The 17,941-nt window shown below is 32.9% G+C and overlaps 2 protein-coding genes, 1 long non-coding RNA gene and 1 pseudogene across 3 annotated transcripts; 2 read left to right on the top strand and 2 right to left on the bottom strand.

Annotated features, from left to right (window-relative positions):
* The first annotated feature begins 113 nt into the window (after positions 1-113).
* On the top strand, positions 114-3,976 carry LOC141455942 (uncharacterized). The gene is made up of 2 exons (XR_012459545.1): positions 114-388; positions 523-3,976. It is a non-coding gene; the product is annotated as an uncharacterized lncRNA (long non-coding RNA).
* MED15 (mediator complex subunit 15) lies at positions 3,373-16,996 on the bottom strand. Its single transcript, XM_074131427.1, has 12 exons — positions 15,872-16,996; positions 15,379-15,466; positions 15,020-15,071; positions 14,853-14,939; positions 14,050-14,115; positions 12,779-12,837; positions 9,203-9,654; positions 8,522-8,763; positions 8,302-8,423; positions 8,086-8,225; positions 7,709-7,811; positions 3,373-6,287 (listed from the first exon to the last, which is right to left on the bottom strand). Exons 1-12 carry the CDS (start codon positions 15,925-15,927, stop codon positions 5,922-5,924), a joined length of 1,833 nt encoding a protein of 610 aa, XP_073987528.1. The 5' UTR covers positions 15,928-16,996; the 3' UTR covers positions 3,373-5,921.
* LOC141455935 (uncharacterized) lies at positions 10,375-12,772 on the bottom strand. Its single transcript, XM_074131442.1, has 2 exons — positions 12,034-12,772; positions 10,375-11,170 (listed from the first exon to the last, which is right to left on the bottom strand). Exons 1-2 carry the CDS (start codon positions 12,145-12,147, stop codon positions 10,589-10,591), a joined length of 696 nt encoding a protein of 231 aa, XP_073987543.1. The 5' UTR covers positions 12,148-12,772; the 3' UTR covers positions 10,375-10,588.
* On the top strand, positions 11,266-12,036 carry LOC141455512 (uncharacterized; annotated as a pseudogene).
* Positions 16,997-17,941: the final 945 nt, after the last annotated feature.

Below are 17,941 nucleotides of genomic sequence, written 5' to 3'. Positions count from 1 at the left end.
TAATAAACTATCAATTTAAGAAATCAAAATTAGATTGTTTTAATTAAACACGTGTCTTATACTTATTAATTGCAAATTGATTCTAAGTTTTTCAAGTTTGTTGCAACTCTTATTAAAAATAGTGCCCCCGTCCGGATTCTTTGAACCAAACTATTACGGTGTAATGGGTATTTGTGATTTTATATCACCTCCAGTCCTTTTGATGATGATGTTGGTATGCCCTATCTATTTCAGTACGAGAATTTGAATAGTTGCTGGATAATGAATCTTTTTTTTTTATTACTACCTTTTATTCCTATTTTTAAATAAGAAAGCCTCTGCTTCATTACGTTAAACAACATGTCTTAAATTAGAGTTTTATTTTGTTCAGTTATCTAAAAAAGTGAAGGTTAGTACATCATACTCGTAAAGTGTTTTTTATTAAATTGCTAGATTGTAATTTTTCATGTTATAGTTCAAAAGCTATCCATTCTTAGAGATTCGCCGTTTTATTATTATGCTTATAAAAATATGAATATACAGGATGAATGTTGAAGTTGTCATTCCATTGCTAAAGTCAAAACTTCCCGGCACTTGCTATTTCAATCTGACAAAGTGATAGCCGTTCGATAGAACATCGTCAAGTTCACATGATTGGCATGGCTGAGGTAGGATATATTTGGAAGATCATTCAGTCCCGAAGAATAAGTTACACATTGATGAGCTAGGCAGTAGAAGAAAGATAAGAAGACTGAAATTAAGAAGGGCGTTGACGCCAGAACCCTCGGCGTCCGCAATGTGGGCAACTGCTCGAGGTGAAGAACAAGGCAGTGATTTTTGAAGTAGCTAGATCAAGTAATGGATGATGTTGAACAGTAAAGCAAATAGTGCGATTTTCCAGAAAGTTTAAATAAGCCAAACTAGTCTAATGAAAATAACTGATTGTTATCGGTATTATAACATATACATATGTATATTAAAATATGTGTTTTAACTCACATGTTTTCTCGTACAAATAGCTTCTATGAGGAATTCAGAACAGTGATTTATTACGTATTTTCCTAGTTTGGTTTGGCCTAACGCAAAAGAGTAAAGTATTGGAAATGGTTAAAAAAACAAAAGAAATTCTTTAGGAATTTCATGCTGATGCCACAATAAGGTTCAATGGAGCAATTCTAATACCTGGTGAATAATAAAACATCTTTGTACGATAGCAATTCAGTCAGCCTGAAGTTATTTGGGGGTCGCCTTAATCTCTCCATAGAAAATGGATGAGCGGGTTTGAAGAATGAATTCCAATCCTTATAGATAGATAGATTTAATAAGGAGTGACATAAAAATAAATACACCAAAATCTAAAACTCGTTTGCGCCAGGAAAACAGTGTTTGCATATGGTAGTGCATTAACCTCTATAATGTGCACATTCTGTCTGTGCTCATAGAGCTAGATGGTTGCCAATACGTACCTAAACCCGAATAGTTGCGTGCACAACTAAACTCTTCAGGTCCTGTATGGATGGAGGTGCCAATTTAGGTCTTACCGCAATAAGACTTATCCCTACGTGCACCTGAAATTAAGCTCAATGACAGCACTCAAACCGCCAGGGATGTTCTCCTAGCAGAATCCACAAGGGGTTTGATGTTCGTCCTGGTGCCCCAATATGGGTTGGAGATGAGTAGGTTCTCATAACTCTACATCTAGTAAAACTAAAAATAATCAATCTTCAGAAAATTTTGTATTGAACAAGTTTGGAAACGTATGAGGTCTCCATTTTCTCAAACAATTTGAAGAAGCTGAGCCAAGTGATGGCATTTTTTATATCCATTTCATATTTCTTGCATTAGTCGCCAGTTTCAGTTTTTGTACATTCATGAACATAATCTTGTGGATCCTAGCAATGGATTTATTTAACAGAAAATCCTTCTATATCAAAGTTAGAATTAGACGGTCAGCTCTTTCATTAATGACTTTAAGAATATTTGTAAGTCCTTTGAAAAAGAAATAAATTATTAAGTTTAACAGATTAATGCACACGTTAAGAAGTGAAAGCTATAGGTCTTAGGAAGACCGAGCGAATCCTGTATGTAAACCACACGGCTAATTCCTTCCCATTCCATTAACACAGAATTATCCACTAAACCTAAACCACGTCCTTGAAATTGCAGCGAAAACGTCGAAATTTTGTAATTAAACGGCTTAAAAGCAGCTGTACCAATTGTAGAAAAAAAATCAAACTATTTGTACCCGCATTTGTGTCTAAAGTGAGAAAGGGCAAAGGGAGAAATGTTCAGTTCAAAGCGAAGGCAGCTTTACCTACAAATGTTGTACAATCTCTCCCATGAATTCTTCATTCTTTTCAGAGCTATTGTTACGATAAAGTGGGCTAACAAGAAAGCACAACTCGCTTAGAAGTTTGCCTTCCTTGTTTCTTTACTGGGTGGCAATACCTCTAAATGAGGTCATTATTTATAGCTAATATTGCATTCAAATTTCGCAGAAATGCTGGTCAATTAGACTATTACGAGATATTGTAGAAGTATCTTCCACTTTAATTCAGAGTTGTGCGCCAGCACAACTTAATTGTGATCATTTTAACTCCGGTATCTTTTCTTCAAATTGCTAAACCGACTTTTACTTGTATTCTTTTCTATCGATTCATAAAAATCATATTTCTATCTATTGTTGCCAATAAATATTTTCATAAGCTATCAAAGGTATGCTTTTTAAACTTAATTCCAAACACAAAAATGATTTGTTTCTAAAAAGAATCAATCGAAACTTAATTAAATTTTCAAGTTTCATCACAAAAACAAAAAATTAAATTGTATTTGCCATGGTAAAGAGACAGGTGCGCGGAATGAGAGGAGAAAACAAATGAAAAAAACAATCCAAACATACATCTATGCACTCACTAATAATGCTCTAAAACTAACACTCATTAAGCACTACTTCCTAGACTTTAATAGTAAACACTACCTCTTAGGGAGAAATAAATAGATTTTGCTCATGGTGTCCTTTTTGCTATTTTCGAGATAAAAGCTATTTTAACCTTTCTAAATAAATCAAGAAGAATTTCCTTTTTTAAGGGCGCCAGAAAATGTAAATTAAAATGGAGACAATGCCAAATACGAAAAAGCGAACAAAGTACTAGTTCTGGTTGATGAATGTTCTTAAAGAATACCAACTGTTATCTTCCATATTTGTTGTTTTTATTTTATTTCATTAGTTCATTAGGTATTTTCATTTTATTCTCATTCAAGCAAACATTCTTTTTGTTCACCACATGACATCTCATTTTATTCATACAAAGCACCCGGTGATAAGTTCTACTACTTTTTCCCCCTAATTTCTTAAATTAGTTCAATATACAAATCACACGAGGAAAAACAAGATACAAATCACAACAATTTTTTAATTTATTACATTGCAGTTTAGTAAGCATGGAACAAAAGAAAACAAATTATATGTCATTAATTAATTTATACATTTATAAATTATACTTAATGAAGTTTTAAGAAAATAAACGTTTCTTTTTCATTAATATATAAAATATAAAATCCATTGAATATACTGAGTTAAAAAATGATAATGTATTTACAATATATTAATCTTTTCTTTAAGCTGTCTCTATATTATAAAAGCAAAACATTACTCATACTATAGATGAAGAAAGTATCGCTTTCATGCCAAATGTTCTAAGTTAAGTTGTTACTGAAATCATCCGTTTTGAGTTTCCAGAAGTGGTTTTTAGAAAATGGTGTTATAAAAGATATTCTTTGTCTTGAGATTGGTCTCACCTGACAATAAATTAGCGGCCAAAATCTCATAAATAAAGTTACTACTTTACTGACTGATTTTTATTTTTCTGAAATTGGCCCCGATGAATTTCTTCAAACCTGATGTACTAAACTGCATAAATATATATCTACAATTTTTTATTTTAATTTTTTTTAACATTTATTAAGAATTAATTAAGAGCACTTTTGGGTGAAAGATTGGGTGGACTTCTCATTTATGTGCTTTTTCAATGTAATGTTTGATGCTAGCGCTTATATTCCATTAAGGGGAGTTACATTTATTACTATAAAATTATCAGTTTGAAGAAAATCCCTCACCCGATAGAATCATTTGGCTGATTGGATTATTAAGTTTTTTGATACTTTCTATAAAATGGTTACACCAATTTTCTCTAAAAATCGTATACACATTACAAGTAGATCTATAATTTTTATTAGAATAATTTTGCTTGATTTAAAGTGCCATTTTATTCTACAAAGTACATAAATTTAGTTTCAAGTAAATATATTTTGAAATTCATTATTTGAAGACAACCTTCAAAAATGATGTAAGAGAAAGTTGTGAGGTTTCATACACCTTTTTAGAAATTGTTCTTAGCAGCTTTACGTTTATAAAATATAGTTCGTACTTTATTAACTTTATTCTAATAATCTTTTGCCTAATAAACTATTAGGCATAAACAGAAATTAAGGCATAGTACATAATGAAGGAATTTATATTAGTATGTCAGTAAAGTTTAATAGGTTTTGACATTGTTCTTTGGAAATGTTTTTACTGAAGAAAATATTTAAAGGTTATTTATTTAAATTTTTTTTTTGGAGGGAGGAACTGATGTTAGCCACTAGGGAAAGGTGAAAAACAAAATGCTTCTAAGACTGAATGATCGGCAAACATTATATTTAGTGTTCACTGCATTTTCTTAACAACCTAGGACCTGCTTTTGGATAGAGTAAATTATGATGGTAACTAAATCCAGTTCAACAGAAAAGGCTCTGGACAGTCGCAAGCCCCAAGTTCTGAAGATCTAATCTAACGAAATGGCGGGCGGCGGCTATTGTCATCCACTGTACATTTCTGACAATCGATAACTCTAAGAGAACCTTTTGATTACTAAAAATCTTCTCAACAACCTAGAATGGATGTTGTAAAGTGGTCGGGAAAAAACCACAGTATTAAGATAAAATGCATAGCAAGAAGACCACCTATGTAAGTAATTCAAAATAACAATTTTTCAGGAGTAACAACTAATGATAGATTTGGGGAGATCCGAAATACAAATAAAAAATTAAGCAATTTAAAAAAATTAAACTGCTCCTTATGGATTACATGCAACCTTATATCACTTTTGTACATATGCAATTTGTGCTAATAAACATATGCAATAGTAACATTATGTTATACTTTTTTTTTTCCAAAGCTTCAAATTAGTAGGTTTAAGCTTTTTTACACGAAGGAAGATGAATGATTCCCCTCACCTGTTCTCTTTTAACATATTTTATTTGATTATTAATATTATTTTATAACTAGAAAGAAACATCAAGGGTGGGGGAAGAGGGTAAAACTACTCATAAGTTTCTTGGATATTTATTAATTGATAGAATCAGGGTTACATCCAACATGCAGCTTGAAGATTTACTTCTTCATAATTTCATTATTTTATTTTCATAAACTGAACATTTCGAAAATATAATTTCATACTGACGAAATGTTTTGCTTATTTCCTCTTGATATAAACCTTTATTTGCAAGCAATATTAATAATGTCTTCAAGTTAAGACCAAAAGAACACTATTTTCATGTGATATTATCTTAAGACATAAAGTTCCACTAAAGTAATATAAAAGATGTACTGAAAAATTTCGAAAAAAATTTTCTGTCAGTTAATTTAATTATCCACGTTAGGCATCCTTAATTCGTTCTTAGAAGTTGAATCCGGATTAACCAAAGGTTAGACAACTTTGTTTAAGAGGTCCTGTCAAGAAATATATGTTTTAAATTTTTGTTTATATTAAACTAAATATTGTTCAAGTCGTAGGTGGTGGTTCTACTGTAGTGGACAGTGTAAGAGGTGGAGGAGGGGTGTTCGATGCGAGTGGAGCTGCCACGTCACCAGAAGAAGCGACAGTTGGTGAAGGAGCTTGAGGTCAGAGATCTACTAATATAGGCGTAGCAATAGCAGCAGTCAAAGCTGTAGTTGGAGTATGGGAAGTGCTATTTGTACCTGAACAAGCCTGTCGTACACTCATTTCCCAAGTATCTAATAATTGCGATACCGTATAATGAGGTGGAAGACTCGCAACTCTGAGAGCTAGAGCTGTACTTAATGCCGTTAAGAAAGGAGTTGCACAATGATCATGACTAGCTAGCTGGCACTTTGGTCTGCTTGCTGGATAATCCTCCGGTACCCAAACAGAGACTGGTGGTACACATGGTAAATGTTTGTCATCTAACCAGCACACTAACTGTACACCACCTCCAACTCCACTGTTTCCCATTGGATCAAGACTCACCTGAAAAAATATTGGATAATTTATTTATTTGTAATCACATCAAGAACAAGAACTGTCAATATATTGAAGTCATTACTTAAAAGAACAAAAAAAATTACGAATAACAGAATTACCTAAACACAACAATAAAACATAATAAGTGTTGCCTCTAAATATGTAAGACCTAGCTAATATGAAAATCAACCTCGCTGGGTAGCCAATCATGCCTTTAGAACTCCCTTGTTCAAGTGATTGCGTACATGAATGACACGGCAGCAAACAGTGCATGCAGTACGAGTATGCTGCTAATTGTACTCGAACAGGTACAAATAGTAATTGCAGATAGAGACATTGGGGATTCAATTTCATCGTTCAGAAGCTAATTTAAAAATTAAAAAATCCGCCATAGTCTTCTCGCTTAGAGGGTTTTAAAACTTAATTCATAACCGATTTCTCTCTGAATACCTAAATGAAGCGGGTCTGAATTGCCTCAAGTCGGTTTACGAAAAAACTTCAAATTATCAACGACCTGTACAGAGATGGATAAAAGTATATTTATTAAATTAATGAAGAGCCGTAATACTAGTGAGAACTTTGATCAACCCCGGAAACCGCATTATACAGTCAGTACTTATTCCTCTGCAATACTGCTGTTTATATCGATCGAAGCACGTATGTGTTTTGCATTCCTGACAAGAATCGAGCTTTGATCCATCTTCTAAGGCTTTTCAAAAATAGATCCAAAATTTTTGTATACCAATTTTTGGGACTACCAATTTTAGGAATAGTCTATTTTAAAAGAGATGAGAAAAATTCCTGTGACAACAGGAGGTCAACCAACAAAGTGTTAAAAACTTAAAATTTTCAAGCAGAACTAGATAATATTGTGCTAAGAAAATTATGACAACTCGTTGGTTCAAACACCCCTTGTATTTTTCATGTGGCAAGCAGGGTTTTCTTCAACACAAGATTTGTATTGTGAAGTAAACTTCACAACACACAACAATTCAAAAAACCTAATCAATTCGGATGGGAGCCAAAAACTTTACATTACAAGTTTTTACGTGCAAATCACTAGTCGAAAATAATTTTTACTATATTTTCTGTGGTAGAAATGTTACTATTGTAATAAAATTTAGAAAAATTAAAACTTGGAGACAATTCAATAAGATCTGGCAATTGCAGTTTTGGACTTAGAGATTTGTAAGAGTGCGACGGGGAAATGTTTTTACCGCATATTTTTTAAAGATAAGAAACCTAGTTTTTCAAAAAGGATTCAGCTTGCGTATGAGAGATTTATAGTTTAGAATAACAATTCAAATACAAATGATTCTCTTTTTTAAACGCCATTCCTACTTTTATAAGTCAACAATTAAAATTTCCTACTATATGGAAGAACTGAAAAGTAATTTAAAATTTTAAATTATTATAGTCAAACATACTTTAAATCGGTGATCCAAACGCGCTATTTCTCCTTGTAATACTTCAGGAATATCGTCTGGAGGTTCTTCAATTTTTCTTCTCTTTAAAGTTGGAGGAACATTTCTATAAAGAAAAAAACAGGATTATTCTTTATTGTTTCAAAATCTAATCTGCATGGACTTGTATTGATTAAATACATTTTTTCTAATCCCCAAATAGAATTCAAGATAGGAAAAACAAATGTGGATTAAAAATTATTATTTTCCCAAAAAGTTTTGCTAATAAGAACATAATGTTAATTTTATTTTTATGTTTAAATTCTAATTGGTAAGTGAACGACAAAAAAAAAAAATAAATAAATAAAAAGATAATAAATTAAGAGAAAAAAAGTATGTACCTAATATCAGAGCCAAACAATGCTTCAATACAAGGCCCAAATGTCCTTTGAAGAGTGTGATTAATTACAGGACTTTGTAAATGATTTCTTAGTGCCTCTATAAGGGGATGTTGCTCTCTGGTTGGCTGAACTATATCACCCTAAAATCATTAAAATAATTCAAAAAATTTCGTTCAATCCAAAGGAGCTTCTATTGTAATATTAATAATTTCTTACTCTTTTCAAATCGACTTTTTCTAAAACCACTTCACATTTCAACAGTGTTTCCAAAGGCATTCTCTTGTTTGGGTTGGTTAAAATATCTAATAGTGTTTTCATTTTGCTTAATTTTTCAACATCTAAAAATAAAGAATTGTTAAAAAAAATTGTTAAGATTTAGTAAAATTTGCCAGCACAATATTTAAAATCAAATACGAATATGGGACTATTTACATACCTTCATTACCAACTCTTGCTATCATCCTTCTTAAAGGTTCAATATATTTAGATAATTGCCTAATTTTGTCTCTATATGCCGCATCTTCTTGAAGGCTACAAGGGCTGGCTCCAGGCTGACCAGGCGTATTTAAACATCCAGAACTTGGTGAAGAAGCCATTCCTATGGGCCTCATCTGTGGGCCGCATAACTGAGGATTGTTTGGAGAAGGAACTAAAGCAGGGGATGGGACCATTTGATTTCTGAAATTATTTGTCATATAATTATGAAAAAAAAAAAAAAACTTGAACTAGTAATACTAAAATTACAATTCCCTATTGCCTCTAAGATACATTTCTTTATCAAATGTTGAAGTTGCAAATATACAGATTACTAGAGATACTAGAATAAATTTAATTACTTTACAAAAAAAAAAGAAAGTACAATTTTAGTATACTGCCGGTCTCCTATCAATGTACTTTCGACAGATAAATCTATCCATAAACTATTAGTCATATCATCACTATTAGTGAGGAATAGACTCAAACGCAATACTTTAGACAATATTTATATTTATTAATAATTTATAGACAATAACAAATACTTGTTTGTATTTTGAATCTGAAACGATTGTTAATTTTTTCTCTCACTAGTACACTTCTGCAAGGTAATTATTATTAATGAATTTTAACAGCAACTCACCCCGTAGGCATGTTAGGTGGCTGTACAGGTGATGCAGTAGGAGGAGTTGGGCTTTGTCGAAGATACTGTCCTGGTGCAACGCCTCTTGGACCCACAAAACTTCCAGGCCCCGCTTGACCCATTATTGGAGTGCCATCTGGTTTCCTTTGCTGCATATGCGGAGACATTCCAGCCGATAAAGGGCTGCCTCCTCCCATGCCAACCCCCATTTGTCCTGCTCCCATTTGAGGACCACCCATCTGTGGACCTCCGCCCATCTGTGGGCCACCCATTGGTGTACCCATTTGCGGGCCTCCCATTTGAGGAGTTCCTATTGGGGCATTACCCATTTGAGAAGTACCCATTTGTCCAGAACCCATCTGAGGGCCTCCTAACTGGGTTCCGGCCATTTGCGGCCCACCCATTTGAGAGGAGCCCATTGTGTTTCCAAGACCACCCATCATCACTCCAGTCTGTTAAGATTTAAATTACGGTTAAATTATTAAATTAAAATATTAATAAAGGAAGAAAAAAATGAATAAAGCCTCATTTACACGATGCAAGTTTCTTGCCCGTTGCATTCAGTAATATTGCAGCAATAAATGACTTGCATCGTCTGAACAATCACATTTTTGCTCTACTGGGCAAATTTCCATTCAAAATTGTTTTGGTTTAAACAGCACATACAATAATTTCTTATGCAATTCTTGTGTTCAATTGGATTCTCTCTCATTTGCAACCAGGAATGCAGTGAGTGAGGGTGTGTTGATCGTTGCTGTTCTTGTGAGGCAAGAATTATTAAGAAAACATCGTTAAAAAAAGTGTTGGGTCAAAAAATGGATTGCAAGAAGAGAAGTTCTCGGAGCATCTATAGTATTCTTTGTGTGGAGTTGCAAACAGAAAATAAAGATGACTTTAAGAACATGTTTCGTGTGAACAGAGCCGTTTTATTGTTTGTTAGATAAAATTGATTTTTACATACAAAGGCAAAATACTTCAATGCGAAATGCTATCCCTGCTCGAACGAAACTAGAACTAGCATTAAAATATTTGGCAACTGGAGATTCATTAGGTACACTGTCAGAATTATTTAGAGTACCGAAGTGTACTATAAGTACTTTCTTCGTTGAAGTACTTGAAGCTATTTACTCAGCATTACAAAATTCTATAAAGGTACGTATGAAAGGAAACAGTTTTTCAATTTAAACATATATTAGTAATCAAAATACAAAAAATTACAAGTTCAACAACATGCTGTCTTCTTTCAATTATGGCGACTCTGGCATAGGAGTAGAGATTTTCGTTCTTTTTCTTTAAGATCACGCATTATATATTTAGATAATATGGCTTGTAGAACTAACAATGAGCTTCGTGACATATATGGCGAACCAGATCTGGTCTGTTTCATTAAAGCCGCCAGATTAAGATGGTTAGGGCACGTAGAAAGGATGCCCGACACAAGAATACCCAAAAAATTGTTATATGGTAATCCAGGGGCAGAAGAAAAAGAGCTCGTCCTCGCTTGAGATGGCTGGACGATGTCGAAACCGACATCAGAAGGCTAGGAGTCAGAAGATGGAGACTCCGTGCTTTGGATAGGGACGAGTGGAATGCTGTGCTGAAGGATGCCAAGGTCCTTACAGGACCGTAGCGCCCTATAGTAAGTAAGTAAGTAAGTATGGCTTGTATTTCATCCTGAGCGTGTATACTATTTTCGGTATTCAATATTCGTAATGAAGACGCAACACATTTTCCAAAATTGTCCAAATCATCGTCTTTTTTCTCTAGTCTCGCTCGTTTTTCAATATTGTCAAATTTATTTGAAGCCAATTCTATGTAATCAGATGATTTTTTGGTTGTTTTTTTGGGCCTTGGAGTTGTTGATAAAACATCGAGGATTGGTGTGGTTGAATTTGCTAAATTTTTAATCTTTTCTGCATTCTCAATACATTCTAAAACAATGTCTTGTGATGTAAGGGAAGTGTCATTCTGAAAAATATAATATATAATTATTTCATTATTTAACAGGTACCAAGATCTGAAGAGGACTGGAATGAAATAAGAAGAGGTTCCTTTTTAATGAGATGGAATTGGACTTTTTTAATTATAAAAGTACATTTAGTATTGTGTTTATTTCGATTTTTGTTTCACATACATCGATGTGGGGGCAAAGGGTACAAACTCGGATGGTGGAATATTTAATAATTGTAATTTAAAGAAGGCTATTGAAGAGAACACCATTCATTTCTGTAGTAATTCAGTACTTGTCGGAGATGAAGCGTTTCCCTTAAAACCTTATTTGATAAAACCATATCCTCGCCGTAACGATTTAACAAGAGAAAAAAAACATTTATAATTACAGATTATATAGATGTAGAAAAATCATTGAAAATGCTTTCGGAGTTTTAACAAACCCGATTTCGAGTTTTCGAAAAGTCAATTACTACAAGTATAGACAAAGTAGGCGTAATAGTGAAAGCTTGGCACCATTGGCTGAGGAAAACTTCACCTGCGTCTTACACTCCACCAGGTTTTATAGACGAAGAATGTCCAAGGAGTGATCTTCGTCTTGGTACTTGCGAATATATAACTTCACAGAATAATAGGAATAGTACAAAAGAAGCTATAAGAATCCGTGATAATTATTGTCATTACTTTAACAACGATGGTACCATACCCTGGCAAGACAAAGTCATTTTTTATAGATACAATAATCCTAAAAAGATTTTAAAAAATCTTTAATTTAAGAATGGCAAAAACGGGATCTGCATGGGTGAAACCGCGGGGCTTAGCTATAATGAATATTAATAAACCTGACTGTGCTTAGAAAGTTAATATAAATACATTCTTACCGTATTTGAGGTTTCCTTGTGTTCATAAGATTTCCTTATAAAAGTATCCATTAAATTATACCAACAAAGAATCAAAACTTTGTAAACATCAGCAACACTTGAACCAGTACCCATTGAATCTTATTTTGTTTGTGATTTCCTTAGGTCCAAAACCTGTAACTCCAAATTCCTGTTCACATGCTGCCTGTGCAGCATTACGTGCATCACATTTCTTGTAATATACATTTTCTGTGTCCCATAAAAACATGACCGCGATATATGTACTTGATATATGTACTCAATGAACTTTATTAAATCAGCAGAACCGAATTTTAACACTTTTTGACTCATTATTTACCTCCTGCTTTTTAACCTTTTTTTCTAAAACGTTCAACACTTGAATGATAAATTTGCCAACGCAAATACGTGCAATACTGGAAGTAACGCTCCATTATTAAATAGTAGAGGCATGTACAAGTGTGTGTATAGACAAGTCAACACTTGAAAGCAATAATCTCCTAAACATAATTGTACAGATGTCAACATTTGCATTCAATTTTAAATTAATATCCGCTTTAAACAGTTGCATACAATTCTTGAAAGTTAAAGATTGCTCTTAAATTATTGCATACAATTATTACTCTTGTATGTACAAGAAAATGGCATCATGTAAATGAGGCTTACGTCAGCAAAAAAAATAGAAAGAAAAAAAAGGAAATTTCTTATTCCTGATAGTCACAGGTTACAGTTGTGGTACTGAACTAACCTGCACTGAAGGCTGCAACTTTTGTTGAAGAACTGGCCTGGGATTCATTCCTTGCATCACTAAAGGAAAATAAAGCAGTTATACTTATTTTAATGTAACTATTAGCATTTTGTTTAAAACTAGATTTGTAACGCAATAAGTACACACAAGAGTACAAAAGAAGAATACTCTGCTTATAACAGTAATGAGATATAAACAGTTTTGTACCTAAGGGACATTCCTTCGGGTTATTATTATTTTTACTATTTTACTGAGTTTACTGAAGTTCCAAGAATTTGGGAGGGGTCTACTTATAATATCCAAACGTGTATCAGCTCTTGTAATGAAAAGAAAGGTCAAGCAGTGCAACCTCTATCCACGGTTCAGCATATGAAATCAAATAGAAATTTATTGAAGATTTATATAACAATTGAAAATGGGCTCGCCTTTCTCAATGTTTATCACATTGTAGGGTTCTTCTAAAAATATTGACTAATGTCCAGAATTCCTTGCCATCTCTTGCTCTGGTAATGGCTCTGAACGATACAAGAAATAATCTTTACGTTTTAATCTGCATGTCAATGTATTCCTCCTATTCTGCAAATATTTTAATTCAGCAATTACCACATTTGTTTTTCTCAACAGATTAGGGAGCCTAAATACTTTATTCCACTTCCTCCAACAGGCAAAATCAAACCACGGCTCTATTGCATTATATTTCGATTTAGCAACAAATTTTTCAGCATATTCCTCTGGAATATTTCTTCCGTCAATTTGTCTTCCAAAATCAGGGGATCCGCCTTTTCGTGTATATTCTTCTTTTATTTTTTGGACGACTTATCAACCCATTTCAATCTGGGTGACAAAGGTAAATACTCTTCGTTCTTCCTTCACAAACCTGTATTTCACACAGACAATAATTGGCATATGATCCGACCAAGATTAGTTACCTACTTCAAAGTCGCGATCATATCCATGCAACAAAGGGATATAACGCAATAATCAAGCACAGAGCTGTTTCTGGGCCCAAAAATGTTACCTCCCCTTTCCTGTCTCCCAGCACCCTAGACTAGATGAAAGCCCTCTCCACGCTTACTCAGTATACTAAGCATTCTCAGCGACTTACGAACGTATCATTGAATCATTTAGAAAGTATCGAATGGGATAGAAACCCATATCTTCTAATGGTTACTTTAGGTATGATACGTACAGTGGCAAACTGTCCAGATTGGATTCACACCTAAAGAAAAAATAATGAAGGCGGAGGAATTATTTTAGATTTAAATACTCACTCGCTGGATTGCTTTGCTGAGGAATAGGAGGTGGAAGAACTCCTCCCATCATCTGATTTCCAGAACCTAAAATTATAACAATAAAACAAATTTTAATAGGATCTGCGTTTTTCTCAGATTATGTACAAACCTGAATTTTGTAAAAAGATATTTTAAATGGCCACTCAAACACTTCTTTTGAAGTACCGACAGACCGATCGTTATGTATGCAGTCTACTTCTTTATTTAATCTCCGATTTGTTGCAATATATATTTGTTGCAGTATATAATAGAGAATTACCATTGTTAGCAACATAAATTAGAAGCCCTATTTTCAATTGCAAGTCTCTTGAAATTCTGATTTCCCCATAATTCCAAAGGTTTCAAAATGAAAATAATTTCTCCCCCCCCCCAAAATACGAGATTGCTCAAGCAAGCAAAAATATTATTCAATTATAAGAACATAATTATGTTGGAGGGACCATTTGGATTGATAGTGAGATGTCCTGTATTGTTCTGGACAAATTTCTCGCCCTAAAGCATTTATTTTATTAAGGAGCATTAACATCATACGTCCTTGGCGCCCGGAGCATCTCAATGCCTTCTGACAGAATTCTTTCACTACAGTAAACACTGTCCATCGCCTGGCTTAAAGTATTACCAGAAATACGTAACTGATGTTTATAAAGAGATGTTTTAGTTGTGCCCTAAATCAATAATAATAAATAAAAAACTAAGTTGAAATTAGGACCAGTCCTGAATATTTCTTCTATTAATTTGACCAGAAAAATAAACTACATTTCAATTAACTCTTAAAAACCTACCTTGTCTAGCTAAATTCTGTAGAGCATTAATTGGATCCTGCATATTGTTTACAGTATTGCCAGCCATAGTTCCTCCTTTTTTAGAATCTGGTAAGTTAATTAAAGGAATTATTCTCATATTTAAACTGCAATAAACTTCTTTCCCAATAACATCATTTGATACTAACTTAGTTCTCGTACATGTAGAATTAGGCGTGCCACAAATCCTAAATACTCCTCCTGTAAATAAATTTATATAATTAATTATGAGAGGGATTAAATTCAAAAAAGCTATTGTGATTCACTCACGGAACATCTAATATTATTATTAAAACCATTTTGATTCAAAAGGTTTCTTGAAAATGTTTAATACTAGCACCCAATCTCAATTTGAGAGAATGAACTGCTACCTCAGACCTTTTTACATAAAAATTAAAAATTTTACTACCACCACTTCTTAAAGTATATTCACTTTTTAATTTTGCATGAAAAGTTTTTTAAATGTAAAAGATGAAAAAATAAACTAAGAAATATTTAATGTATGTACTTTGGTTTTGGCTTTAGCGAATACATGGCTCTCCATTTCTATCCCTTTTTTTACTGTGGCCATTCCAGATCTTTGAATTGCTTCATCTCTGAAAAAAAAAATGACAATAAAAACGGAAAACTAAGAAACCATAAAAGGCTTAAATTTGTCTCACTGCACCAGATAGAATTATGAAATAATGGAGTTATACAAATGAAATCGGGTAATTAAAAACGTTTCAGTAACTTTCAGTTGCACTGAGCTCATTTGCAGTGTGTAAGATTACATTTATTGTTTATTTAAGTTAATTCAAACGTCCTACTTATACAGCGTGATACTAAGTCAAAATTTGATGGAACGTACTGAACTTGTATTAAAATAATGCAATGATGCTTTGTGTTACTTTTTCTTTTCTTCTTCTTTTAACCAAACAATACATTATATTGCAAATTTAAATATGATTTTTGATAAAATTTCAGATTAGAATCATTGTTAACTACACGATTATACTTACATTTTTATAACTACACTTTGTCTGAAGTTTGGTGTTCTCCATTCTTCTCCAGACATAATTATATACTATACAAATCACTGATCTGCTGCACAAGTACTTGATTGTTTAATTAAAAATAAATATCAAAGATCTTATGATTCTCTTGGTAAAGAAAAGCAAGATGAAAGATAGTAAGCTAAATTAATGAAACAATACACACTTCCTATTCTAATTAAAAAATGAATATTCGTTCAAGCCTAGAATTCAGAATTACTTTTATAGTAGTATCCTCAAAGATTAAGAGAGATATGACAAATGCAAACTTACAAAACGAACTACCCCAACGCTTAAGCAATCAAACAATTGGTATTGGGCAATTGGACGTGATAAAAAAACCAAAATTGTACAAATTCAAGTTACCAACACCTGAAAGAAAAAAACCATAAATTTTCGTAGATACTCGCAATACTTTTACCTTAAAATTCATTACGATACATTAATCAAATAAAAATTAGTATGAATTAAAACATAAAAATTCTGAAAAACAAAAATAGATAGGGATTATTGTTTAAAGTTTCCAGGGCATGTTCGCAGGAGGCGCCGCGAAATCACAAGACCACACGAGGTACCTTCATTTGCAACCTCGCGTAATTTATGAAATTAATGGTTTTGGGATTTTTTCATCTAGCACAAGAAAAAGATTATTGAATTAGCGCTGATGTAAAAGTTTTGTGTCAGTTTTATTCAAAAAATTGAGTCAGTTGTAGAAGTTTTCACCGCGAACCAAAAATGGAATATTTTAAAGAGAAAGGGCGCTTCTTTATATGTTTTAAAATGGTACATCGATAGAGAACATTAAAGTCTAAAATAAAATTCTCGTTTGAGGTAGAGGTGTTTAATGCTAAATGTCTAAGTTTGAAACAGAGTGCAAATGTAGCAAAGCTATAAATACCAGAAAACCAAAATAAGGAGCTATCAGAAAAAAAAATTTCCGAGTTCGTAAACTTTTAGAAGAAAGAAGTGAGTGTTGCTTCAGGCTTAAATTGTAAAAGTCTAGCAGAAAGATTCTATGTAAAAAGCAAGATTGGATTCAGGATACTAAGGTATACAAAAGGTATTACAGAACATTCGGCGCGATTCCTTAGCTTATCACTTTGGGAAAGAAACACTGAGCTGTTGTCTGTTTGTAAAATGGTAGCTACTGATATGAATGCTGCTTAATATATTTGAACTTACTTAGACGAGATAATTTTTTAGAGTTCATTGATATTAGGACCAGTTCTAAAAATTGCACAAAATAATTTGACCAGAAAAATGACATAGATTTCATTAAGGATGTTTTTGTTTATTATTTGAGGGCGCTACCTCAAGACATCTCTACATAAACAATTTTTACAATTCCGCTAAGCCAAAGTAAACCTACAACAATGCAGTTACAGAACAAAACCCCATCCTATGCCCTGACCTCACTGCGTCCTGAAAATTTTTAATGATGCTTCAAGCCCGGTGATGGACAATGTTGTCAGCAGTGAAAGAAATCTATCAAGAGGCATTGCATTGCGATACTCCGGGCGCCTAGGACCTATAATATTAACGCAAATTAAAAAAAAAAATGCTTTAGGATGAGAAGTTTGTCCAGAAGAGGAACACAGTACATCTCAGTATCTGTTCTAATTGGCCTGCCAACATAATTACGTACTGCTAATGGTTTAGTAATATTTTTGCTTGCTTTAGCAATCTCCTTTTTATTATTCCTATTCGGGTTTATTTGTATTTATTCCGTATTTTTAAATCTGGTGCTCAAATCCTCCTAGAAGAACATGATCTTGTGTAATTCTCCTGTTACAATGTCTCCAGTTTTATGTCACTCTCCAGTTTTCCCCCCATAATGTCTAATCATCCTAATTAAAGTCTCTAAATCACTCATCGCTATCCAAGTTGCACCTTTTTTTTTCATATTTACAGTTTCCTTATAATTTAATGAATCAGTTTATTTACTTATTTTATTTCAGTCTACAATGCTACTGATTCATCCAAACCTTTAAATTTTTCTTTTAAAAATAGAAATACCGAAAAAAGATTTCTTGTTTA

This window comes from Rhodnius prolixus, unplaced genomic scaffold, assembly GCF_049639745.1.
Source record: "Rhodnius prolixus isolate KJV_2025 unplaced genomic scaffold, Rpr scaffold_4, whole genome shotgun sequence".
NCBI lineage: Eukaryota > Metazoa > Arthropoda > Insecta > Hemiptera > Reduviidae > Rhodnius > Rhodnius prolixus.
This window is presented reverse-complemented; position numbering and strand designations above follow the sequence as displayed.

Bases quoted from the DNA above. Each gene is read 5' to 3' on its own strand.
- MED15 (XM_074131427.1), bottom strand. From the start codon at position 15,927: ATGTCTGGAGAAGAATGGAGAACACCAAACTTCAGACAAAGTGTAGTT. The intron at 14,940-15,019 runs GTTAGTATCAAA...TTAACTTACCAG, and splicing joins TCTACATGTACGAGAACTAA to ATTCTAAAAAAGGAGGAACT. The intron at 12,838-14,049 runs GTGAGTATTTAA...ATTTTCCTTTAG, and splicing joins TCAGCAAAGCAATCCAGCGA to TGATGCAAGGAATGAATCCC.
- LOC141455935 (XM_074131442.1), bottom strand. From the start codon at position 12,147: ATGGGTACTGGTTCAAGTGTTGCTGATGTTTACAAAGTTTTGATTCTT. The intron at 11,171-12,033 runs GTAAGAATGTAT...TATATTTTTCAG, and splicing joins ACAAGGAAACCTCAAATACG to AATGACACTTCCCTTACATC.